This window comes from Pan troglodytes, chromosome 12 (assembly GCF_028858775.2).
Source record: "Pan troglodytes isolate AG18354 chromosome 12, NHGRI_mPanTro3-v2.0_pri, whole genome shotgun sequence".
NCBI classification, from domain to species: domain Eukaryota; kingdom Metazoa; phylum Chordata; class Mammalia; order Primates; family Hominidae; genus Pan; species Pan troglodytes.
The window spans coordinates 67,104,437-67,130,510 of NC_072410.2; the positions used below are offsets into that span (position 1 = coordinate 67,104,437).

General features: G+C 40.6%; 2 protein-coding genes across 8 annotated transcripts in view; one reads left to right on the forward strand and one right to left on the reverse strand.

Moving 5' to 3' along the window:
- PPP4R3B (protein phosphatase 4 regulatory subunit 3B) overlaps positions 1–26,074 on the forward strand; it is a 106,526-nt gene that overhangs the window by 73,842 nt on the left and 6,610 nt on the right. For 2 of the 7 annotated variants that reach the window (XM_016948556.4, XM_054677882.2), the window contains one exon: positions 1,264–1,748. The exons of 2 other annotated variants lie outside the window; for them this stretch is intronic. In XM_016948556.4, coding sequence (XP_016804045.1) covers positions 1,264–1,314 — 51 coding nt within the window. In that variant the 3' untranslated portion in view covers positions 1,315–1,748. Of the gene's footprint in view, positions 1–1,263; positions 1,749–2,527; positions 2,762–17,347; positions 17,469–26,074 lie in introns of those variants that run through there. 3 more of the 7 variants (XR_010149129.1, XR_010149130.1, XM_063789071.1) reach the window with 3 other exon arrangements.
- Positions 10–25,541, reverse strand: CFAP36 (cilia and flagella associated protein 36). The gene is made up of 10 exons (XM_515488.8): positions 25,161–25,541; positions 22,919–22,983; positions 21,260–21,361; positions 16,099–16,213; positions 11,132–11,219; positions 9,329–9,380; positions 7,509–7,611; positions 1,015–1,151; positions 720–869; positions 10–182 (listed from the first exon to the last, which is right to left on the reverse strand). Exons 1-10 carry the CDS (start codon positions 25,273–25,275, stop codon positions 81–83), a joined length of 1,029 nt encoding a protein of 342 aa, XP_515488.4. The 5' UTR covers positions 25,276–25,541; the 3' UTR covers positions 10–80.

Here is a 26,074-nt window from a genome sequence, read left to right on the forward strand (position 1 = left end):
CTAAAATGCTCAGTGTAAGGACTAAATAATTTATTTTTAAGACAATTTGAACTTCCATTTTGTTAAATTGTTCTTAATTATTACTTATTAATAACTTCTTCTTTGAGTTTCTCTGCAAGCAATCTCCTCTTTAGTAATGTTTGCTTCTCCTCTGCTGTCATTTCTGGTTTCTCTGTCATTTCCTGAAAAAAAAAGAAAAAATTGGCTACAGTATGAAATAGGGTCATTTGTCTAAAATTCCCAACATACTGCCTCAAATGAACAAAAATCGGGGGCACTTTCTTGTGGGACGGAGGGAGAGACAGACATAGACTAGGTCTCCTAAATCTCTTCTTCGTAAAGTCTCTTCTTGGAGAACCCCTCTGGGAAGTGGTGGCTGATGTGCTCTATGATAAAGGTGGTACTGATGCTGCTCTATGATAAAACATTTCAGAATGCTCAGGTGAAACAGACCACCAACCCTGACATACTCAGAGAAGGGCAAGTAAAGAAACAGCATAAGAAAAAAATGTATAATGACACCGCTATTTTCTGCCTCAAAAAATCCTTATCACAACAATTTCACTTCCTAGAAAAGACTTAGCAGCTACTGCACTAGGAGGTGATTAATATGAATGGGTCTGCAAGCAAAATTTATTAGAGGCTTTCTTGCACATATTCTGATTTTGATAGCTCCACCACCAGATTTGTAAATCTTGACATATTAAGGCTAGCCATACCTCTTCCTCCCCAGTGGGTTTTCCTTTCTGCTCCATATTTTGTATCTGTTTAGTCCTCATATCCTTTCTCATGGACATCAACTTATCTCTCTTCTGCTTGAGATAGTGTTCTCGTTGCCGAAGTTCTTCTGTTCCAAGTACTGATAAGTTCTGGGTCAAGTAAGAAAAGGAGCTATCTAAATTCAAGTCCATTTAGTAAGTAGCACAGATGCCCACTGAGTGATTCAATTCGAAGTTTGATTTCCCAGTACCTTGTCATTTTGCTTATAGTTCTTAAGTGATGCCGTTTACTTACTGCTATTGGTCCTTCAATGCTAGCATGCTCTAAGCCAGGAATCTTCAGGCCTTTTTGTGGGAGGGAGGAAGTTTCAGACCTTTCCACTTTTCTTCCCAAAGGTTCTATTGACTGATTAGCAAAATGCATTTTAACTTCTGGCAATAAGTAGAGAATAAGACCAATTAGAATATTATGAGAAATATTTTAAGTATTAGGCTAGGTTTACCGAAATGAGCTAATGTTAATAATACTTGTTTTTCCTCATAGTCATTCAGTCAACATATATTCAGTGCCTATACTGTGCCAGCCACTGGGTAAGAACAGTAAACATCATGTCTCTATCCTTAAGGAGCTTGGAACTACAGTTTCTCACCTACTTCTCAACAAGTACCATGCTTCTGCTGTTTGTACAGTACTATAGCTACAAAAAGGTAAAATCCTTGTCTAAAGATTAGAACTACACTATAATATAAGATTGCCACATAATCCAAATAAACAGTATACTAATCCCTTACTACAATGTAATTGGTTTCCAAACTTTTGCTTGCATGTAAAAAGTCACCCTATATTTTCAGAACAATTAATGTAAAACTATAATTTTTTGTATTGCAATAGTGCATGCCAGTAATGTCAATAATTTTTGTTTATAATTATGTATTGAAGATAACTATAAACCTGCCAGTGCATTATGAAAATGTAAAGATTTCTAAAGCAAGCAGAACTTGGAAGCACATATAAACATGAGCACTAAATACTTTCCAGCCATTTGGTGACTGTGCCAACCAAGAGAGAGAGTTAACATTCTAATTGCTCCTCTGAGCCATTTTTTATTATAAGGTGATTGTTTTTAAAAAGATAAAACATTTTCAGTGTAAATACATGGGCTATGAAAGAAAGCACACTGAGACAAGCAAAGACATTAAAATGATGCTAAGATCTAAAAGCATGATGGGAAAACATGGCACACGTGTCTCTAAATGATTAAAATTTTTGCCACACCTGGTTGATCCTGCCAGTTAAAAAAAAAAAAAAATACCTTGCCAGCATACATACTAAAACAGAAAACAGAATTTTGTCTGTGCAAGAAACTTGACAACAGACCACTCCTCTAGCAGTGACCAGACTGACTACAGTGCCAGAGAGGTTGAAGGAAGAAAAGCTCTCCAGACCCTTGGACAATAAGGGAAATCTCCATGGAAAAGATAAGCTGTAACCAGCACTCCAAACCAACCTAGACAGGGAGCTACATAACTAACAGAAATAAAGATAGAGGTAAAACACCGCTGTTATTACTGAGAGTGACGTTAGCAGAGGTAGGCTTAGCCCTCAGTGGACTCACAGAACTGGAGAAGGGACAGTTCAAATAATTCCTGAGGAGGGGGGAACCCATACATATAAGCATTTATATTCCACTCATGTTCTTTCTCTGGACAGTTCTTGCCTTGGGTTTGTTAATTATGAACATACTTATATTCTCAGGCCTAGAAAGGAAAGTACTTGAAGCCAAATACTTAGCTTCTCTAATTTCTAGGAAGGGAAGATCAGAAAGCCAGAAAACCTAAAGAAAGATCATCTCATCTCTGGCAAATCTGCATCAATCTGAGAAAAGACACTATCCATTGCTGGCAGGAATGAGGGAAAGACAGGCAAAAGGACAAAACAGAAGCTCAAACAACTTCATGATTCTTCCAAACTCAGGTCTTCATACTGGGCTTCCATCACTTTGTACGAAGTGATTCTCTGAAATATCAGATATGCGCATTTGAAAAAAATTATTTTAAAAATTGAAATCATTACTTTTGAAATCTACCATTTATGGTGTACCATTAATGTGTACAACTGAATTATATGTGGTTTGAGATCAAGTTTTCTATAGCTTCACTTAGATAAGAAAGCAGACAAAGCAAATTTATTCAATTTATGTTAGACACAAGATTTAAATAGTATATGTACTTAGGTGTATATAAAACAAAGTTAATTTGGGTCAGCAAACTAGAGCACAGACAAACCTAAAGCAGGAGCTTTCATATATATCATTAAAATGAGGCTATTTCTCCTTACAATCTGTAGCATATATATAAAAAAGAAATGGTTTGACTTGGTACAAAGAAAGAAGCAAGGTAACTTCACAGATCTGCTTCTGGTTCAATATACTCCTGTTGTTCTGTCAAATAAGAATCTAACTCCTTAAAATTAATGGGTGCTCTCAGTAAACTAGGAATAGAGAGGAACTTCCTCAACTTCATAAAGAGTATCTACGAAAAACTCTAAAACTTAACACAATACTTAATGGTGAGAAATTAGAAGGTTTCTCACTAAGATCAGAAACAAGGCAAAAATGTCCCCTCTCACCTTTCTGATTCAACATCATACTAGAAGTCCTACCTAATCCACTAGGACAAGAAAAGGAAATAAAAGGTACACTGATTGGGAAGGAATAAATAAAAATGTCTTTATTTGCAGAACACATGATCATCTATGTAGAAAATGCAAAACAACTGACAGAAAAACTGAAATGAATAATTATATAGCAAGGTTACAGGATACAAATTAATAACAGTTTATCACTTTCCTTTATACCAGTAATGAATAAATGGAATTTAAAATTAAAAATACCATTTACATTAGCACAGCACCCCTAAAAATGAAATACTTAGATATAAAATATAACAAAATATGCACAAGATCTATATGAGGAAAACTACAAAATTCTAATGAAATCAAAGAACTAAATAAATGGAGAAATATTCCATGGTTTTTATTTTATTTTATTTTGAGATGAAGTTTCGCTCTTGTTGCCCAGGCTGGAGTGCAATGGCACGATCTTGGCTCACTGCACCCTCTTCCTCCCGGGTTCAAGCGATTCTCCTGCCTCAGCCTCCCGAGTAGCTAGCATTACAGGAACTTGCCACGATGCCCAGCTAATTTTTTGTATTTTTTGTAGAGATGGAGTTTCACCATGTTGGCCACGCTGGTCGCAAACTCCTGACCTCAAGTGATCCACCACCTCGGCCTCCCAAATTGCTGGGATGACAGGTGTGAGCCACTACTCCTGGCCTTTTTTAAATTTTTTTATTTTTTTTTTTTGAGACAGGGTCTCACTCTGTCACCTAGGCTGGAGTGCAGTGATGCAATCTCAACTCACTACAACATCCACCTCGTGGGCTCAAGCAATTCTCCTGCCTCAGCCTCCCTAGAAGCTGGGACTACAGGCGAGCACCACCATGCCTGGCTAATTTTTGTATTTTTTTTGTAAAGACAGGGTTTCGCCAAATTGCCCAGGCTGGTTTTGAACTCCTGAGCTCGAACAGTTTTCCTGCCTTGGCCTCCCAAAATGCTAGGATTACAGGCATGAGCCACCATGCCCGGCCTATTCCATGTTTATGGACAGGAAAACTCAATGTCAAGATGTCAGTTCTTCCCAACATGATCTACAGATTCAATACAATATCAAGCAAAATTTCAGCAAGTTATTTTGTGGATACTGACAAACAGATTCTAACATTTATATGGAGAGGCAAAACACCCAGAATAGCCAACACAATATTGAAGAACAAAATTGGAGGACTGACACTACCCAACTTGGAGACTTCAAACTACAGTAATCAAGAGAGTGTGGTATTTGCAAAAGAATGGAGAAATAGATCAACAGAACATAATAGCCCAGAAATAAACTCACATAAATATAATCAATTTATCTTTGACAAAGGAACAAAGGCAATACGATGAGGAAAGGAAAATGGACATCTGAAAGAAAAAATATGAATCTAGACACAAACTTTACACCCTTCACAAAAAATAATTCAAAATAGATCACAGACCTAAATGTAAAATGTAAAACTATAAAAATCCTAGAAGATAACATAGGAGGAAATTTAGGTGACCTTGGGTATGGTTATGACTTTTTTGATACAACACCAAAGGCACACCCTATGAAAGACATAATTAATAAGCTGAACTTCATTAAAATTTCTGCTATGTAAAAGACAGTATCAAGAGGATGAGAAGACAAGCCACAGACTGGAAGAAAATATTTTCAGAAGACACATCTGATAAAGGACTGTTATTCAAAATATACAAAGAACACTTAAAATTCAACAATAAGAAAATGAACCCAATTAACAAAAAGAAAACAAACAACCCACCAAATATAATGGGTCAAAGACCTTAACAGACTCATCACCAAAGAAGATACATAGATGACAAGCATATGAAAAGATGCTCCACATCATGTCATCAGGGAAATGCAAATAAAACAACGAGATACCACTACACACCTACTAGAATAGTCCAAATCCAGAACACTGACAACACCAAATGCTGGCAAGGATGCAACAAGAACGCTCATTCACTGCTATGGAAATGCAAAATGGTATAGCCGCTTTAGAAGACAGTTTGGCACTTTCTTACAAAACTAAACATACTCTTACTGTAAGATATAACAATCATGCTCATTGGTATTTACCCAAAGGAGCTGAAAGCTATGTCCAAACAAAAACCTGCACATTGATGTTTATAGCAGCTTTATTCATAATTGTCAAAACTTGGAAGCAACCAAGATTTTCTTCAGCAGATAAATGAATAAACAAACCGTGGCACATCCAGACAATGGAATATTATTCAGCACTAAAAAGAAGTGAGCTACAAAGCCATGACAAGACATGGAGAAATCTTAAATGGATTATTACTAAGTGAAAGAAGCCAATCTGAAAAGGCTACGTACTACTGTATGATTTCAACTATATGACATTCTAGAAAAGGCAAAACTGTGGAAACAGTAAAAGATCAGTGGTTGCCATGGGCTAGGAGGTGGGAAGGATGAATAGGCAGAGCACAAAGAATTTTTAGGGCAATGAAACTGTATACTACATGATACTATAATGGTGAATGCATGTCATCATACATTTGTCAAAATCCACAGAATATACAATAGCAAGAGTGAACCCTAATGTAAACTATGCTCTTTGGTTGGTAATGTTGTGTCAAGGAAGGTTCACCAACGTAACAAATGTACTACTTTTGAGGGGGTCGATAATGGGAGAGGCTAGGCATGTACTAGGGCAGGGACTATATGGGGGAAATCTCTGTACCTTCTGCTCAATTTTACTGTGAACCTAAAACAGCTTAAATTAGGCATATTAAAGAAAGTTGTTCTCCAACTTACATTAAAAAATTAATGGGTAAACATCACACTAATCTCAATTATAGAAGTTCTTCTAAACTAAGGTTTAGAAGAATATATTTAGTGTCAGAAGACCAAGGTAAGTCATAATTTCACCATTGAAGAGTTCGGTGATCTTGGACAAGTCGCTCAGCTTCCTTGAATTTCTTTAAAAAAAAAAAAAAAAAAAGAAGGGATGGGTACAGTGGCTCATGCCTATAATCCTAGTGCTTTGGGAGGCTGAGGCAGGAGGATCACTTGAGGCCAGGAGTTTGAGACCCAGCCTGGGCAACACAGCAACACCCGACTCAACAAAAATAATTTTTTAAAAAAAGATAAGAGTAGCCAGGCACAGTGGCTCATGCCTGTAATCCCAGCACTTTGGGAGGCCAAGGCAAGCAGATCACCTAAGGTTAGGAGTTCGAGACCAGCCTGACCAACATGTAGAAACCCCATCTCTACTAAATATATAAAATTAGCTGGGCGTGGTGGTGCCTGCCTGTAATCCCAGCTACTCAGGAGGCTAAGGCAGGAGAATCACTTGAACCCAGGAAGTGGAGGTTATGGTGAGCCGAGATCACACCATTGCACTCTAGCCTGGGCAACAACAGCAAAACTGTGACTCAAAAAAAAAAAAAAAAGATAAAAGAAAAACAAGGATTATAATATCTACCTCACAGAGTATATTTTTTTAATTTAGAAAACGACATTTATTTAAAACCATAGGAATCCATAATAAAATGAACTGAATTCATGACCATAATTTCTGTTTCAGAATTACTTGTTTTCTTATATAGAAAATCAGTTCATATTGAGAATAGATTTGCCACATGTTGAAAAGGTCATCCACTAGTATTTCCTACAAGGATTCCTATAAATTTTGATTTCAAAGATATGATTTCTGACCAAATATCTGGACAAAATGGCTACCTCTTATTTTCTAGCTGTACTTAATTCATTGGAAAAGAAATTTAATATTATCTTTCCAAGTTCAGCTTCTCACTAACAAATACCATACAACTGTAAGCATGGAAGAGAATACCAAATGTTATGTGAACCTCTCTTGTAAGCTGCAGCCATGCACAAAGGCTAGTTGCTCCCTCAAGGAGTTTTGCTCTCTACTCTGGGTTCCAGGCTTTACACGGAAACTTGAGGACTATACGCTCTCTTTCAGGTCAGTATCTCGTCTGCAACTTCTTTAACCAAATTCACAAAGAACGTTAAATACCAAAGACATTCAATACTCCCTCCCAGGGCTTTTGAAGTTAAATAAGTATGAGAAAGTGGCACATTCTATATGGTGTTTATGTATTCATATTATTACAGAAAGATCAGTACACCTCAACCTTACCTGAGGGTGGGTGTGCAAAATGTTCACCATCCCCTTGGGAATTATTCATTATTGCAGCTTCACTGGAATGCACTGTGGGCTCTTCTGTTTTAGCCTCTGATAACTTCAGGATTCCATAATACAGTTTTTAAAAAAACACACAATTTAGATTCATTTTAACTAATTCACTACCTAAAGGATCCAAAGATATTATAGTTTTCTTTTTTTTTTCTTTTGAGACAGTCTCACTCTGTCACCCAGACTGGAGTGCAGTAGTGTGATCTTGACTCGCTGCAACCTCCGGCTCCTGGATTTAAATGATTCTCATGCCTGAGCCACCTGAGTAGCTGGGATTACAGGTGTGCACTACCACGCTCAGCTAATTGTTGCATTTTTAGTAGAGATGGGGTTTTGCCATGTTGCTGGTCTCGAATTCCTGGCCTCAAGTGATCCACCCACCTCGGCCTCTCAAAGTGCTGGGATTACAGGAGTGAGCCACCACGTCTGGCCTCTTTAAAAGAAAGTATAAAGTATACACTCTTATAAGAAAGTATATACTTTTGGCCAGGCACAGTGGCTCATGTCTGTAATCCCAACATTTTGGGAGGCCAAGGCCAGAAGATCACCTGAGGTCAGGAGTTCGAGACCGGTCTGGCCAACATGGTGAAACCCTGTCTCTACTAAAAGTACAAAAATTAGCCAAGAGTGGTGGCAGGCACCTATAATCCCAGCTACTGGGGAGGCTGAGGCACGAGAATCGCTTGAGCCTGGGAGGCACAGGTTGCAGTGAGCCAAGATCACGCCACTGCACTCTAGCCTGGGCAATACAACAAGACTCAGTCTCAAAAAAAAAGTATATACTTTATATATTAAGAAGTATAAAAAGTTGGCCAGGCACAGTGGCAGGCAGGTGGATCACATGAGGTCAGGAGTTCAAGAGCAGCTTGGCCAACATGGTGAAACCCTGTCTCTACTGAAAATACAAAAAATTAGCTGGGCGTGGTGGTACACGCCTGTAATCCCACCTACTTGGGAGGCTGAGGCAGGAGAATCACTTGAACCTGGGAAGCAGAGGTTGCAGTGAGCCAAGATTGCGCCACTGCACTCCAGCCCAGGTGACAGAGTGAGACTGTCTCCAAAAAAATAAATAAATAAAAGAGTATAAAAGGTTGTTCTGGCCGGGCATGGTGGCTCACACCTGTAATCCCAGCACTTTGGGAGGCCGAGGCGGGCAGATCACGAGGTCAGGAGTTTAAGACCAGCCTGATCAACGTGGTGAAACCCCGTCTCTACTAAAAATACAAAAATTAGCCAGGCGTGATGACGCACGCTTGTAATCCCAGCTACTCTGGAGGCTGAGGCAGGAGAATCGCTTAAACCCCGGAGGCAGAGGTTGCAGTGAGCCAAGATCACACCACTGCACTCCAGCCTGGGTGACAGAATGAGACTCAATCTCAAAAAAAAAAAAAATGTTGTTCTGTGAGTTACCAGGACAAAAATAAAGAAGGAGAAAAAAGTATAAAAAGTTAAAAACAAATGCTTAAACTTGCCAAAAAAAATGACTACTCTTGCTTATATGCATGTCCTGTAAGATTAATTAGTACTATGTGGTCTTTGTACTATATACAGTTAAGTATATATAGTACTATATAATATGGTGGCCAGCAGTAATGCACGACATACATAGAATTATTGATATATTAATATTATTGGTCAATATTTACATTGTACTTAAAATTATGTAGTTCCACATAAGTATAAATTTTAATAGTAAGATCTAGGTGTAAACTTAATAAGAGATAACAGCAATAAAATACTTCTGTTATATGTTCTGTAGGCACCTGTTTTTTCCTCTTCCTTTCTTCTTCCTGGTCATATTCCTCTTTTGATTTTCTGAAATATACAAAAATAAGATAAAAAGATAAATTTCCTTTTTTGGTCAAAGAAAAAATATTCAACTAAGCAACATGCTAACCTAAGCTTACAATAAAAGGCACATTAGACACAAAGATGGAAGATAATCAAGCCTTGCTCTAAAGTGGCTTACAGTCAACTGGGAAAGACATACATAGGCATACAGCATAATACAGTTAGTAACACAAAATACAGGTCTACCCATTTCTTCTAGAACTCTGAATGAACCCTAGCTGAATAAAGATCAACAGATTTGAAATCCTGAACCCAAATTTGAATGGCAAATCCCATTAATAAGGACTTCAATCACCCTCTTTAGAGTGATCAATTACACCCCTCTTGATAAGAGTCATTACACCCCTCTTGATAAAATGTCATTGTTCCAATGGCATCTGAGCTATCATCAAGCACTTGTGATATCACTGTGCCAAAGCCCATCAACTTTTGTAAACTGTTCACTGAGACAGTGCTTTTGGAAAGTAACCAAGGTCAACTGTTATACATGTTCATAACTAAGTTCTATTACTTACACAGTAGTATATTCCCTCAAAAGCTCTTGGAAACTAAAATCTAAAAATACAGTGCTGACCAGTTTTCAGGCCACCAATCAACCAACACAACCAGTCCAAATCAAAACTTTACCAGTCCTCTGAACCAAACACCCTTACCTCTCAAACCTGTAAACTCAAAGCATTCTGTGTTGTCTCAGGCTCCCATTTGCCCCTGCCATCCAAGGAGGGATGTGGCAAGAAAGGGTTGAGTTCAACTGCATATCTGCTACCCTCTCCATAATCACTCAAACCCCCGAAATTAAGCACTGCATCCTGGATCTCCTGCCATAGTTTCCCATCAGGCCCATCCTCTGATCCTCTCTTCTGCTTTGGAGGTGGGACAAAGTACCTAAGTGGGGGGAACTGTAGGATGCTAGAAGATGGTCATGTGTGGTAGTATAGTTGGAGAAGAAGTGACCCCAAAGGCCAAGGCCACAGTCTGCAAGTGACACTGTGATTATAGGCATCCTTTTGCCCTAAACCTAATATATTCTCACAGGAGATTTAAAAATTAGGAGCTACTACTGCCCCTTCCTTCCAAAATTCCCGTAAAGGTCAGGGCACAACAGGCCCAAAAGAAAAAGAAATGTCCATTAACATTTCTTAGTTCTGTGTGGACCCCATTAGTGGTCTGCACACTCCTTGCCAGGCATTTGGCTGAGAATCATTTAACTGGGGAAACAAGGAGACCGGCAAGATACTCATCTGGGATAGACGCCTCTGTCATCCCTCCCTTGAAGGTTACTATCACCAAGTCAGCTATTCAATCTGTGGAATCTGGATGCCCAGCCTCCTACCATGTGACACCTAGAATATGCCACCTCCATAGTGAGATCCAGAAGCCAAGGAGTAAGCTGTTTAGCTCAAGTCATTATACCTCTCTCCAGAGATCAGGCTAGGTCTACTGCAACTTTTTCCCATTGGTGGCTACTTTCCTATTCCTATGATGCGGGTGTAAAAAGACCCTTTCATTTGGACTGATCTGGTATAAGTCACCTGAAAATAACTTTTTCTGTCACTAAGAAATATATTCACAGTCATAAATTGATAAATCATTTTGATGGTTTTCAGTAGAGAATTTAGCAATTTTATTAGTTCATATTTGTTGGGCAAAAAGCATATGTACAGATCATATAATATTAATAATGATTCATTTAAAAAACAATTAAAGAATGGTACCTAAGAACTTCCCTCAGGATTTTCATCTCTTCGTGTTCAAGGTCACTGACCACATCAGAGCCATCGGTTAAGCAGTCAGGTAATACACCTGTTCAAAACCAAAGACCACATGAAATAGTATCAACTCAATTAAAAACATATATTTCTCACTGTTCTAGTTCCTTAAGTACAAGTTATCTTCAGATCTATCACTGTAACATCCTAAGCTATTATCTTTTTAACTATCATCTTTTATTTTATATATATATATATATATATTTTTTTTTTTGAGACAGAGTCTCTTTCTGTCGCCCAGGCTGGAGTGCAGTGGCACGATCTGGGCTCACTGCAACCTCTGCCTCCCAGCTTCAAGCGATTCTCCTGCCTCAGCCTCCAGAGTAGCTGGGATTACAGCTGCCCATCACCACACCCAGCTAATTTTTAGTAGAGATGGGGTTTCACCATGTCGGCAGGCTGGTCTCAAACTCCTGACCTCAAGTCATCTGCCCCCCTCGGCCTACCAAAGTGCCGGGATTACAGACGTGAGCCACCACTCCCGGCCATTTTTAACTATCATCTTTTAAGCCTTTTCCTATTTTACAGAATAAGCCCCACCAAAAACCCCACACTTTTAACTACAAATATCTCTTAGTAATTATTTTATTGGCAATTAAAAATAACAATGTATGGCAACAAAAATTTGTTAATATGTTTTTCTCTTCCATAATCATATAGTGTCTAAGAATATACTACGGAAATCATTGAGTTAGGCTTAATAATGAAACTGCTCTCAAAGGTGTCCCTTAAATGAGAAGAGTCACAAAACAAAATATAATTTTGCTAATTGAAATAGCATTAAAAGTCTTCATTTATATTATAACAGATGTTATTGAAAAGGGTGCTGCTTACTATGTGTAATAAAACCATGGTGTTAAGCACTTTGGGGGGATACAAAGATGAATAAAACGATCTCTGCCCTTGAAGCTTCTATTCAGATGTTGGTCTAATAATTATAAACCAGGGAAGTAGCAACTTCAGCCCAAGAAAATAAAAAGTAACTTAAAATATTGGTTTAATTTACTTTATTACTTTTATCTTCCTGTGAAGCAGGTGGACTGGTAATAATTGTTCTGTTTGCATCTATAATTATTACATTCCACAACATTAGCAGAATGCTTCTTAATTTTTACCTTCCATTTCTTTATCCACATATGACTGTAGGATTTTGGGTCTACTCTTAAGTAGCTTTATTACTCTAATCCTCCTGATGTTTATATACATTTTTTTAAATTAAATATTTTATTTTGAGGTAAGTGCAATTGTAAGAAATAATGCAGAAATCTGCTATATACTCTTTACCCAGCTTCCCCAAGTGGTAACATCTTACAAAACTATAGTAGTACAATATCACAATCAGAAAACTGACATCTAACTAATCCATTAATCTTAAGTGCATTTTTGCTCAGTCAGAAGATATAAAATTATTATTCTCCTAATAATCTTCCTGAGGAAAACTGAAAGTACTAAGAATAACACAACAGTATGAAGTACTTAAAAACCATCAAAATAATACTCTCATTTGCAATTTCTCTAAATTCTTTAATAAGGCACCAAAAAGATAAAAAAGAATCCAGAGAGCCTTTGACTTTTTCTCATCATTAAGAACTATTTTCAAATAGTCTGCAGTTTTGAGTATAATCAACATTAATCTAAGGTATTCACCCCTGGATCTTAGTCAGGCAACATTCTTTCTTTTCTTTTTCTTTTTTTTTTTTTTAATTTTGAGACAGGGTCTTGCTCTGTTGCCCAGGCTGGCATGCAGTGGTGCTATCATAGCTCACTGCAGCCTCAAACAGAAGTCTGAGGCTGGGCTTAAGCGATCCTCCTGCCTCAGCCTCTGAAAGCACTGGGACCACAGGCATGAGCCACTGTTCCCAGCCAGCAAAACTCTTAAGTACATGTATTAGAAATTCTGTAGCAGAAACTAAGTATTACCTTATGTTTAAATGTAAGTAAAATGCCCCATGCTGTGGCCTGACAATAGTCATTATTCTACATCATTCCCCTCCTCCTCCCTTGCTAATAGAAGCCAGCTTTTGCAGAATTATCAGGCAGCTAACTACTTAGAGGCAGGGCCCTCCCCAATCCCAGGAGAGTGACTCCTAATTGGTTCAAGCCAATCATAATGGTCTCATTCCCCTTGCCAGATGGTTTAAGAAAGGCAAGTGACCCCAATCCTAATCAATAGGACTTGAGGGAAAAACTGGAGGGTTTCCATGAAATTGTTGTCTTGCTAACAAAAAGAGATGTACAGGAGGAAATATTCCATTTCTTCATAAGACACTGTTGAGTTTGCATTCAATACAGCCAGAGTACAATCATGAGAGAAGATCCTGAGAATGGCAGAGTATAAAGATGCAAAGTGTCGGGGTCCTTGATTAGATCAGTGAGCCACTAAATTAACCAACCCCGAACCTGTCTTCCTTCTCTCCCTTCCTCTGGACTTCTTGTTCTGGGAGATCTTTTCTTCACTGGAGTGTTCTGTTACTGACAGCCTAAGGCATCCACATGATACAAGATATATATTTATTCCCTTTTTATTAAAATCTAAATGAGTTTCCAATTAAATTCCAAACTGAAAACTAAAGAATGCCATTGTCAAGTTCACTATTTCTTTTCCTGATCCCCTAAAAAAATTTGTTTACTAACATACTTACTAAAATTCTCTAACCCATAAATCAGAATAAAGCATAGTTTTCAGGAAAATTCAGAGGAAAGGATTTTATAGAGCAAACCACAGTAGAAAGAGACTATTTTCCAGACTTATTCACATCAAAGTAATAGCACTGTGTCATGCATTCTTCAGGGTTAGGGTGGTGTTTTCCCCCTACCCACAGACAACAGCGCTATTAGCTGCTGGGGAAAGCATCTTGGGATTCTAGTAGATGATTATGATGGTGGCTGGCTCTAAGAGTCTCTACTCACATCAGTCAAATGAGGAGGAAACTCCCCAGTAAGGGCCATGCAAAATTCTCATGTTTGCCATGCAACAACGGAAGCCCTATTGTTGCATGTTCCAGGCCCTTAAGAGCCAACGATACAACTGAACTATAGATCTCATATCTTCAAGAAACAATCGAAGGAAAGGTCCTGCTGCCAAGCCATTAAAGAGGTTATGGGCCGTGGTAAAAAAATATCATGGCAATCTATTGAGCTAACGAAGACATAGAAATTAAGGTGAGGTTACCACAGCAAGAAATTTGAAACAGAGATGATAATCTGGGTTAGAAAGGAAATGGTACAATAACAAGTAGCATGGTTAGAAACTCGGCTGTTTTGAGTCAGGATGTTAAATGTAGTTCAGGTACACAAGAAGGGAACAAGAGCAGGAAGAGCTAGAGAGAAAGTGAACTTAAGCACAGGGTCAGGGGAAAGATAAAGCCAACCAGGGTTAATAGGGCTTTGAGTTCCATTTTGTCTTCCACATGATGCTGGTACAAGCTTATCTGTCTCTGCCCAGTGCCCTAGAACAGTGGGTGTTGGTGTGGTCCCAGGACTAGCAGCTTCAGCATCACCTGGGAACTTGTTTGTGTTAGTCCATTTTCATGCTGCTGATAAAGACATACCCGAGACTGGGCAATTTACACAGGAAAGAGGTTTAATCGGACTTACATTTCCACATGGCTGGGGAAGCCTCACAATCATGGCGGAAGACAAACAGGAGCAATCACGTCTTACATGGATGGCAGCAGGCAAAGAGAGAGCTTGTGCAGGAAGACTCCCATTTCCCAAAACCATCAGATCTCATGAGACTTATTCACTATCACAAGAACAGCATGGGGAACACCTGCCCCCAAAATTCAATTACCTCCCACTGGGTGCCACCCACAATACGTGGGAATTCAAGATGAGATTTGGGTGGGGACACAGCCAAACCATATCATTGTTAAAAATGCAAATTATCGGTACCCCAGACCTATTAAATCGGAAACTGGGAGGCAGCCATATGTGCTTCAGCAAGCCCTCCAACCATTTCCAATGCTTGCTAAAGCTTAAGAACCACTGCTTCCGGCCACGTTGGGAGGCCAAGGCGGGCGGATCAGGAGGTCAGGAGATCGAGACCATCCTGGCTAACATGGTGAAACCCCATCTCTACTAAAAATACAAAAAATTAGCCCGGAGTGGTGGCAGGTACCTGTAGTCCCAGCTACTCAGAAGGCTGAGGCAGGAGAATGGTGTAAACCCGCAAGGCAGAGCATGCAGTAAGCCGAGATCATGCCACTGCACTCCAGCCTGAGCAACAGAGCGAGACTCCGTCTCAAAAAAAAAAAAAAGAACCACTGCTTCCTACAAAGGTCCTAACAATCTTAAGCCAGAAAAAGGATGGACACCTCTCAACAGTAACCACAACTACAACCATTCAAAAATACTCAACTTCATAAACATAATGGCTGGGCAGAAAATTGAACTCTGTGAAATCCAAAGTATCATTGAATTCTGGTCTCCTTTCTTTGAGATGTCAAATACAAATCAGGAAGTTTATACTCTTTTTTTTTTTGGAGACAGGGTCTCACTCTGTCACCCAGGCTGGAGTGCAGTGGCGCGATCTCAGCTCACTGCAAGCTCCACCTCCCGGGTTCACGCCATTCTCCTGCCTCAGCCTCCCAAGTAGCTGGGACTACAAGTGCCCGCCACCACGCCCAGCTAATTTTTTTGTATTTTTAGTAGAGACGGGGTTTCACTGTGTTAGCTGGGATGGTCTCGATCTCCTGACCTCATGGTCTGCTCGCCTCAGCCTCCCAAAGTGCTGTGATTACAGGCGTGAGCCACTGCACCCAGCCATATACTCTAAAATCTCAAGTCAGCTGAAGTCTTTCAAACGTGAAATAAATGTACACGAGACAGCTACATTTAAGACCATATTAGAATAGTCAAAACTGTAAAAAAAAATGCATTTAGTACTTAGATTTCTAACTTCAACATTTTACCATTTCTCTCTTGAATTATTCGAATGGCTTGCAGCTGCATTTCAATGTTTTTCTGGACCATCATTGCTTTAAAGATAGTAAAATCTTCTGCTGCCAACACAGGTTGCAAAATGGCCTGTGGAAAGAAGTCTCAAGTGAAATGAAGATTCAAGTTTTAAAACTATTACCCATACATTCGAACCATTTCTACTGCAAAACAGTAGATTAATTCAAGAATGCTACATTGTTATTTATGATTAGATGTCCCAAAAGGACAATTTTAAAATTTATTTTAATAGCCTTTAAAACAGGGTTCTCAGCCGGGCACGGTGGCTCACACCTGTAAACCCAATACTTTGGGTGGCTGAGGCAGGCAGAACACTTGAGGTCAGGAGTTCAAGATTAGCCTAGCCAACATGGTGAAACCCCATCTCTACTAAAAAAATAAAAAAATTAGCCAGGTGCGGTGGTGCATACCTGTAGTCCCAGCTACTCAGGAGGTTGAGACCAGAGAATCATTTGAACCAGGAGACAGAGGTTGCAGTAAGCCAAGATCGCACCTCTGCACTCCAGCCTGGGTGACAGAGCAAGACTCCGTCTCAAAAAAAAAAAAAAATTTTCAAAAGGATCAGTATTGTGATATGCAAATTATATCTCAATAAAGTTGTTTAAAAAAAAAGAAAGCTGGAGTAGCTTAATTTAGTTTCAGATAAAGTAGACCTCAGAACAAGAAAGATGATCAGGAATAAAGAGGGGCATTTGTTTATAATTCTATAAAATATAATACTTTATGATTATTCTATGATTACATATTTTATATATAATTATATAATTCCTTATAATTCTATAAAACAAAAATTGTGGCCAGGCGCAGTGGCTTATGCCTGTAATCCCAGCACTTTGGGAGGCTGAGGTGGGCAGATTACCTGAGGTCAGCAGTTTGAGACCAGCCTGGCCAACATGGCGGAAGGTGTGTACCACATCGCCCTGCTAATTTCTTTGTATTTTATAGAGTTGGAGTTTCACCATGTTGCCCAGGCTTGTCTCAAACTCCTGAGCTCAAGCAATCTGCCCACCTTGGCCTCCCAAAGTGCTGGAATTATAGGCATGAGCCACCATGCCTGGCCCACATGTGTTTTTTAGAGTGTGTTGTTTAATCTCCAAGTATTTTGTTTTTTTCCAATTATCTTTTGTTATTTATTTCCAGTTTAATTATGTTGTGGTCTGAGAGCAGACACTGTATGATCTCTCTTCTTTTAAATTTGTTAAGGTATGTTTTATGGCCCATAATGTAGCCTGTCTTGACGAACATTCTGTGTGATCTTCAGAAGAATGTGTATTTTTGATTATTGGATGAAGTGGTGTATGTCAAATAAATTCAGTTGACTAAAGGTGCTGTTGTTTGTTTATTTATTTATTTATTTATTTTGAGATGCAGTCTTGTTCTGTCACCCAGGCTGGAGTGCAGTGGTGCGATCTCGGCTCACCGCAACCTCCACCTCCCAGGTTCAAGCGATTCTCCTGCCTCAGCCTCCTGAGTAGCTGGGATTACAGGTGCCCACTACCACACCCGGCTAATTTTTGTATTTTTAGTAGAGACGGGTTTCACCACGTTGGCCAGGCTGGTCTCGAACTCCTGACCTCAAGTGATCCACCCACCTCGGCCTCCCAAAGTTCTGGGATTACAGGCATGAGCCACCGTGCCTGGCCTGAAGGTGCTGTTTAGTTCAACTATGTCTTTACTGATTTTCTAACTACTGGATCTGTCCAATACTGACAGAGGGTGTTGAAGTCTCCAACTATAATCATGTATTCATCCATTTCTCCTTGCAGTTCCGTTTCTGCCTCACACATTTTGTTGCTTTGTTATTAGGTACATACATATTAAAGATTGTTATGTCTTCTTGGAAATTGCCAGATTTTTTCACATTAATGTGGACATACCAATAACATTTAAATTATTTTATTATTATTATTATTTTAGAGACAGGGTCTCACTCTGCAGCCCAGGCTGGAATACAGTGGTACAGTCATAGCTCACTGCAGCCTCAAATTCTTGGGCTCAAGCAATCCTCCCACTTCAGCTTCCCAAGTAGCTAGGACTACAGCAGCGTGTCACCATGCCCAGCTAATTCTTGTATTTTTATTTTTTGTAGAGATGGGGTCTTGCATTGTGGCCTAGGCTGGTATTGAGACCCTGGCCTAAAGTAATCCTCCTGCCTCAGCCTCCCAAAGCATTGGGATTACAGGTATGAGCTATCACACCCAGCCAAAATGTAGTGGCTCACACCTGTAACCCCAGAGCTTTGGGAGGGTGAGGCAGGAGGATTGCTTGATGCCAGGACCTCAAGACCAGCCTGGACAACACAGCATGACCCCCTCTCTACAAAACAACTGAAAAATTAGCCAGGCATAATGGTGCACACCTATAGTCCTAGCTACTCAGGAGGCTGAGGCAGGAGATTCACTTGAACCCAGGAGTTAGAGGTTGCATAGAACTATGACTGAGCGACTGCAGTCCAGCCAGGGTGGCAGAGAAAGGCCCTGTCTCAAAAACAAAAACAAACAAACAAAAAAGGTTTTCTATTCCTAGAATTAAAGGTGATCATCAAATGAAAGGTTGTGCAAAAGAGGAAGTGCTGGATTAAAAAGTAGTCAAGGCAACCTCTTCTAGGCCATCATAACAAGACAATTTAAATTAATAAACATTTATTGAGAACTATGTACTAGCAACTAAGTTTTCATCTCTGTTCTACTAGCAGGGAATGCAAATATACTAAACACAGCTCAAAGGACTTACAATTTAGTAGGGCAAATAGACTTGTAGGAAACTATAATTCAAGGCAGAGTAACAAAAATATCAATTTAAAATTGGCCTACTTAAGTAGATTGAATTCTGGTCTGACTTTAGAATAAGCAGCAAAGCTGCTATAACAAGTAGCATTTCAACCAGGCCCTGATAATGAGGATTTCTCCACATTATGAAAGGAATGATGGAGTGGTCTGGGGAGGGGACCATACATTCCAGGTTAAGGGACAGCATGAGCAAAGGTAGGTGTACAGATGCTTATAAGAGCAAGTGGCAGCAGGGCGTGGTGGCTCACGCCTGTAATCCCAGCACTTTGGGAGGCCGAGGCGGGTGGATCGCCTGAGGTCAGGTGTTCCAGCTTGGCCAACATAGTGAAACCCTGCCTCTACTAAAAATACAAAAACTTAGCCGGGCATGGTGGTGGGAGCCTGTAATCCCAGCTACTTGGGAGGCTGAGGCAGGAGAATCACTTGAACCTAGGAGACGGAGGTTGCAGTGAGCCGAGATTGTGCCATTGCACTCCAGCCTGAGCAACAAGAGCGAAACTCTATCTCAAAAGAAAAAAAAAAGAGAGCAAGTTACCTGGAATGGCAGTAGAACATAATATATTGGAGAACTATAGCAAGGGATCATGGCTAAAAATACAATCTGGAGTCTCATCTTAAACAATTCTTACCATATCTTGCTAAGAAATTACAGTTTATTTAGTAGAAGATGAGATGCCAAAGCCAATGTTTTGTTTTTTGGGGTTGGGTCCTAATCTGTTGCCCAGGCTGGAGTACAGTGGCATGATCTTGTCTTACTGCAGCTTCAACCTCCTAGGCTCAAGTGATGCTCCTACTTCAGCATCCTGAGTAGGTACTCTGGGGAGAACACCACCACAACCTACAACAAGCTAACTTTTATATATTTTTTAAAGATGGGGTCTCACTATGTTGTCCAGGCTGGTTTCGAACCCCTGGCTTCAAGCAATCCTCCTGTCTTGGTCTCCCAAAGTGCTGGGATTATAGGCATGAGCCACTTCCTGGCCTTCAGTTTTTGAGCAAAAGGCTACTTGGGTAGTAGCAACATATCCCAATCCTCACCCTCTGAGCAAGGGCACTCAGTTGGCTTGCCTGGGCTGGGGATACTGGCTCTACTACTTATTTAGCTGTGGACTTTGGACTATTTGCTTAATATATCTGTGCTTTGGTTTCCTCATTTCTTTTTTGTTTTTTTTTTTAGACAGTTTTGTTCTTGTTGCCCAGGCTGGAGTGCAATGGCGCGATCTTGGCTCACCACAACCTCCGCCTCCCGGGTTCAAGCGATTCTCCTGCCTCAGCCTCCCAAGTAGCTGGGATTACAGGCATGCGCCACCATGCCCAGCTAATTTTCTATGTTTAGTAGAGACGGGGTTTCTCCATGTTGGTCAGGCTGGTCTCGAACTCCCGACCTCAGGTGATCTGCCCGCCTCGGCCTCCCAAAGTACTGGGATTACAGGCGTGAGCCACTACTCCAGGCCTGGTTTCCTCATTTCTAAATGGAAGTTATATAGTAGCAGTTTCTTAAGAGGTGTCAGGAAGATTAAATGAGATAAAACATGTCAAGTGCCCAAAATATCAATTAGCACAAGCCCTCAATAAACATTAGTTTACAGGCTGGGCGTGGTGGCTCATGCCTGTAATCCTAGCACTTTGGGGGGCCAAGATGGGCAAATCCCTTGAGCCCAGCATTCAAGAACAGCCTGGACAACACAGCAAGACCCTGTCTCTACAAAAAAAAAAAAAAAAAAAATTAGCCATGTGTGCTGGTGCGGCACCTGTAGTCCCAGCTACTAGGAAAGTTGAGATGGGAGGATTACCTGAGCCCAGGGATGTTGAGCCTATAATGAGCTGCAATCACACTAAACTCCAGCCTGAGCAATAGAGTGAGACCCCATATCAAAAAAACAACAAAAACAAACATTAGTTTATAACATATGTATTACTACTTCAGCCTAGCACTACGCAACCAGTAAGATAATACAAGTAGTTCCAAGAGAAGGAAGCTGCAGCAGGAACTACTGACTGTGGATCTGCTAAAATTATAAAAGGAGCAACTGCAGAATTATTGGAGATCTATGTAAATAAAACAGTAGTTTGTATAAACCCTGTGATCTTATTCTAGTTCTAAGTTTAGAAAGGTCACTTTGAGTTGCATCAGTTCATTAATGCCTCAAATTATCATTTTTCAGGGTTGCTCTCAAAAAGAACTCATATGTGATGAATTACCTTTCTACCTCTCACAATGTCTAAAATATTACACTTTGTCAATCAAACATTCAAATTTAAGTGAATGTTTAACCCTGGGCATTTGTTAAAACTGTATGTTAGCAGAATAACACAAAGCAAAAACCTGTGATGTATGGGTCTTTGCAAGAGGAGAAGTGCATGCTTCTTGAAATTGATCTTCATTAATTCCAATTTCTTTGAGGTAACCTTCTAACAGCTTTTCAACCTAAAAAAACAAAGTTTAACTTTTATAATTACATAGAAAAATTCTACATGACAGTTTGCATATTATGTATTTAGTTTAGAAAAGTATCATCGAATTTTTTGCAAATATTAATCTACATAATATTACATGACAGTGACATTGTCTTTCACCAAAACACAAATTAAAAGTTAATATTTTTGCTGAAAAATCACATGAAATTGTATTTCTTCTAATAGAAATAGTTGAAGTCAGGATTATGAAGTTCAGTGTGGTACAACTCTTCTGCTACCCAGAGGCATTTTTTTTTCTTCTTTTCTTTTCTTTCTTTTTTGAGATGGAGTCTCACTCTGTCACCCAGGCTGGAGTGCAGTGGTACGATCTCGGCTCACTGCAACCTCTGCCTCCCAGGCTCAAGCAATTCTCCTGCCTCAGCTTCCTGAGTAGCTGGGACTAGAGGCGCCTGCCACAATGCCCGACTAATTTTTTTTTTTTTTTTTTTTTTTTTTGGTAGAGATGGCGTTTCACCATGTTGGTCAGGCTGGTCTCGAATTCCTGACCTCAGGTGATCCGCCTGCCCTGGCCTCCCAAAGTGCTGGGATTATAGGCATGAGCCACCACGCCTGGACTTTTCTTTTCTTTTCTTTTTTGAGACAGGGTCTTACTCTGTTGTCCAGACTGGACTACAGTGGCACAGTAATAGCTCACTGCAGCCTTGACCTTCTGGGCTCAAGAGATCATCCTCCCACTTCAGCCTCCCAAGCAACTGGGACTACAGGCACATGCCATCATGACTGACTAATTTTTGTAATTTTTATAAAGATGGAGTTTCACCATGTTGCCCAGGCTGGTCTCGAACTCCTTGGCTGAAGCAATCCACCTGCCTTGGCCTCCAAAGTGCTGGGATTATAGGTGTGAGCCACTGAGCCCCACTGCCAGAGGCATTTTTTAAAATCACAAGACAGGCTGGGCAGTGGCTCACGCCTGTAAACCCAACACTTTGGGAGGCCCAGGCAGGTGGATCACTTGAGCTCTGGAGTTCCACAGCAGCCTGGGAAACACAGAGAAACGCCATCTCTACAAAATACAAAAAAATTAGCAGGGCATGGTGGTGCACACCTGTAGTCCCAGCTACTCAGGTGGCTGAGATGGGAGGATTGCTTGAGCCTGGGGAGGTTGAGGCTGCAATAGGCTGTGATAGTGCCACTGCACTCCAGCCTGGGTGACAGAGCAAGACCCTGTCTCAAAAATAAAAAATAAAAAAATCACATGACAACCATGACGAAGTGAATAATTATTATGTCCCTGGATGCATCAACAAAATAAGAATAAGATATAAAGAATACATGCAAGAACCCATAAAGAGTTGTAAAACCATTCCTTAGAGTAGAGGAGATAAGTCATCCAAATGAGATACTCAGAGCACCTGTGGAGACAGATATAACTGGCACTATTGTTAAGGTAGATTGGATTTTTGTAAAATTAAGGATTTTTAATGTAAAAATATTTTTCTTCATTTAGAAAAGCTATAAGTAGTATTAGCCTAATTACTTTTAAAAATCAGTGAAAAAAAATACTCACTAGTTCTTTGTATTCCTGATGAATCTCTGTATAGGTCAATTTGCTTTCTTCTTCATCATCAAAAACTAAATTTAAAAGAAAATATTACATAGTGTAAAAACCAAATCATTTTATTAATGCAAATTTAAAAATCCACTCCTTCCAAATAGAACTGTCAACCTAGCTCTTCAGCTTTGAATTCTTAGGGTTTATCTTTTAAAAATATATAAATGAATATATCTAAAAATATATACTATTGGCCGAGCACTGTGGCTCATGCCTGTAATCCCAGCACTTTCGGAGGCCAAGGTGGGTGGATCACCTACGATCGGGAGTTCGAGACCAGCCTGGCTGATGTGGTGAAATCCCATCTCTACTAAAAATACAAAAATTAGCCAGGCGTGGTTGTGCGCGCCTGTAGACCCAGCTACTCGGGAGGCTGAGGCAAGAGAATTGCTTGAACCCAGGAGGCGGAGGTTGCAGTGAGCCAAGATTGCACCACTGCACTCCAGCCTGGGCGGCAGAGTGAGACTCCATCTCAAAAAAAAAAAAGAAAAAAAAAATACACACACACACACACATATATACTATTAATTGTAAACAAGCTTTTTTGCCTACTTGAGAAAATATTTAAAATGAATACTACCTCATATTTAAGACAAAAACACATTTCAATCAATATGAGGCAATAATTTCTTCATAACTTTTAATGTAATATTATTGTTAATGGTTAAATCCTTTTACAATAGGTTCCATATTATTTTATTGTACTGGAATTTTGCTGATGTAAATGTTACTGAAAGTGACCAGGCCATTTTTGTTACCACAGATAAATAATGAAGTTAAATAAAATCAAAACAAGTGTTTACTGAATGATCATATGTATAAAACAATGCAGTGAGCCAAGATCACGCCACTGCACTTCAGCCTGGGCAACAGAGCGACACTCTGTCTCCCAAAAAAAAGAAAAAAAAAAAAGGAGTACAAATACAAGTTATTTTGTTTTTGAGCATTGTTAAAAAATTACCTGTAAAAATAACACTTTAATAACTATGATTTGAATATTGATTATAGCAATGAAAATGTAATGAAAAGATTCAGTGGTCAAACTGAATTTCATCTTTACCAGATTCATGATATCTTGGAATTTAAAGAAGTCTTAAAAGGTCATCCAGGATAACCGACCATTTGATAGCTGAATAGCTGAATCCCTCTAACCCTATTAAGTCGCTATCAGATCCATTCAAACACTGCTGGAGCCGGGAAGCTCATTACCTTCTGAGGCTGGCTAACTCATCTTGGATACATTCTGTCATGAAACACTTCCTTCACTGAAATTTGTTTCCCTGTAGCTTGTACCAACTGACCCTAGCTCTATTCCACTGAACCTTACAACACAAAGCAGATGTTCAAATAATTGATGAATACTACTACCCTCAAAGTCTTGCCCGATTAAACAACCACAATAACTCTTGGGCACTCATTTATATGACGTGGTTTCTGGTTCCTTTTCTGCGAATGGGCTGCAAATAGTCTCCACGAACTGAATGCAGAACTCCAAGCCTGAAGAACTGGCTCAGAACCCGGAGATGCCTGTCCTTCACGGGGAATATTATGCCATATCTATACGCCTCCTTTGTTCCAAGAATGGTCCTGCCCCACCTCGCCAATTTTTGGTATAGCGAAGAGTAGAGAGCTCACCAAGGGGAACACAGGCCACCAAAATCACCGGCTCTGGGCTTCCTGGAATTATCACATGCCCTCCTTTGCAGTAACTGTTGGTTTGGAGTGAAATCATTTCTCATTTCCTAAGCTGACTACACCGGGCGAAATGCTAGGGATCATAAGGAACTCAGGTAAACCGACGCTTCTCCTCTCAAGTCTGGCAAAGCTGTTGAAGAAGCCCAGCCAAACAGTCCACCTGCCGAGGGCAGAAACGTTCAGGACAGGGTGAGAGACCGAATTTACGATTCAAGTCTAATGTTCTTCGGACGTGCGCTTGGGCCCCAGAGAAGGGGAGTCTCGGTCCCCGTTTTCAGGTCTGCGAAGGAACACATTGGCAGGGTGAAAGGAATTCCTCCCACATAACCAGCTCTAAACCTGATGGCGCGGGTGGAGAAGGTGGTGAGGGGAACGAGACCTTGCGACAGGGGTGGAGACAGGGGGTCGGGGAGACGAGAGATGACTTGTGGTTACCAACCCCCTGCCCGCCGCTGGTGTGAGAGAGGAGAAAAGGATTGTCGGTTCGGGCTCTGGTTTTTACCTTCACATTTCTGTTCCACAAAGTCCAAGATGGGGATGGACCAGTCTGGGCCTCGCAGGAACCCCGCGATGCTCTCCACTACCCACTCCACCTCGTCTTCTTCTTCCGCAGCCATCCCGCCCCAAAGGGGCAACGGGGAAGATCCCTAGGCCAGACCGCCGGACCCCGGTTAGGCCTTTGGGCCACAAGGAGCCGAGAGGGAGTAGGGGAAGAGCTGGCCCGCAGTCGCTCAGCCCCCAGGATAGAAGCTACCAACCAGTTAACGCAAAACGGTCGCTATGGCAACACACGTAGTCGCACTAGACCGCGGCCCGGAAGTGAAGACAACTTTCCAGGAGCCTGCGCACTTAGCGGGGAGGGCAAACATTTGAAAAACGTTTCTGATTGGTTAAAAAAGAACAGTGGACGAGGGCTGAGAAAAGAAGTGTAGCTATTGGCTGGAAGTCATAGACAGAGTGCGCTCTCTCTCCTGTTAAATGCCTAGGAGCCAAGGTTTAGAAAACGCGCAGTAGCCGGGCGCGGTGGCTCACGCCTGTAATTCCAGCACTTTGGGAGGCCGAGGCTTGCGGATCACCTGAGGTCAGGAGGTCGAGACCAGCTTGGCCAACATGGTGAAACCTCGTCTCTACCAAAAATACAAAAATTAGCCTGGCGTGGTGGCGCCGCCTGTAATCCCAGGTACTCGGGAGGCTGAGGCAGGAGAATCGCTTGAACCCGGTAAGCCGAGGTTGCAGTGAGCCACTGCACTGCAGCCTGGGAGACTGCGTCTCAAAAGAAAAACAGGAAGAAAGAAAAGAAAAAAGAAAAGGCTCAGTGAGGGTCTGAGGTAACCGGGTCTCCACCTGACAGGGCTTCAGCGGCTGCAGTTCATCATTGTATCCCCAGCACCTCAGTCCCAACCATTTTCAGACCAC

Excerpts from the sequence above, each read along its gene's own strand:
- CFAP36 (XM_515488.8), bottom strand. The coding sequence starts at position 25,275 with ATGGCTGCGGAAGAAGAAGACGAGGTGGAGTGGGTAGTGGAGAGCATC. Across the intron at positions 22,984-25,160 it reads TGTGGAACAGAAATGTGAAG|TTTTTGATGATGAAGAAGAA; the intron begins GTAAAAACCAGA and ends TTTTAAATTTAG. Across the intron at positions 21,362-22,918 it reads ATCAGGAATACAAAGAACTA|GTTGAAAAGCTGTTAGAAGG; the intron begins GTGAGTATTTTT and ends TTGTTTTTTTAG.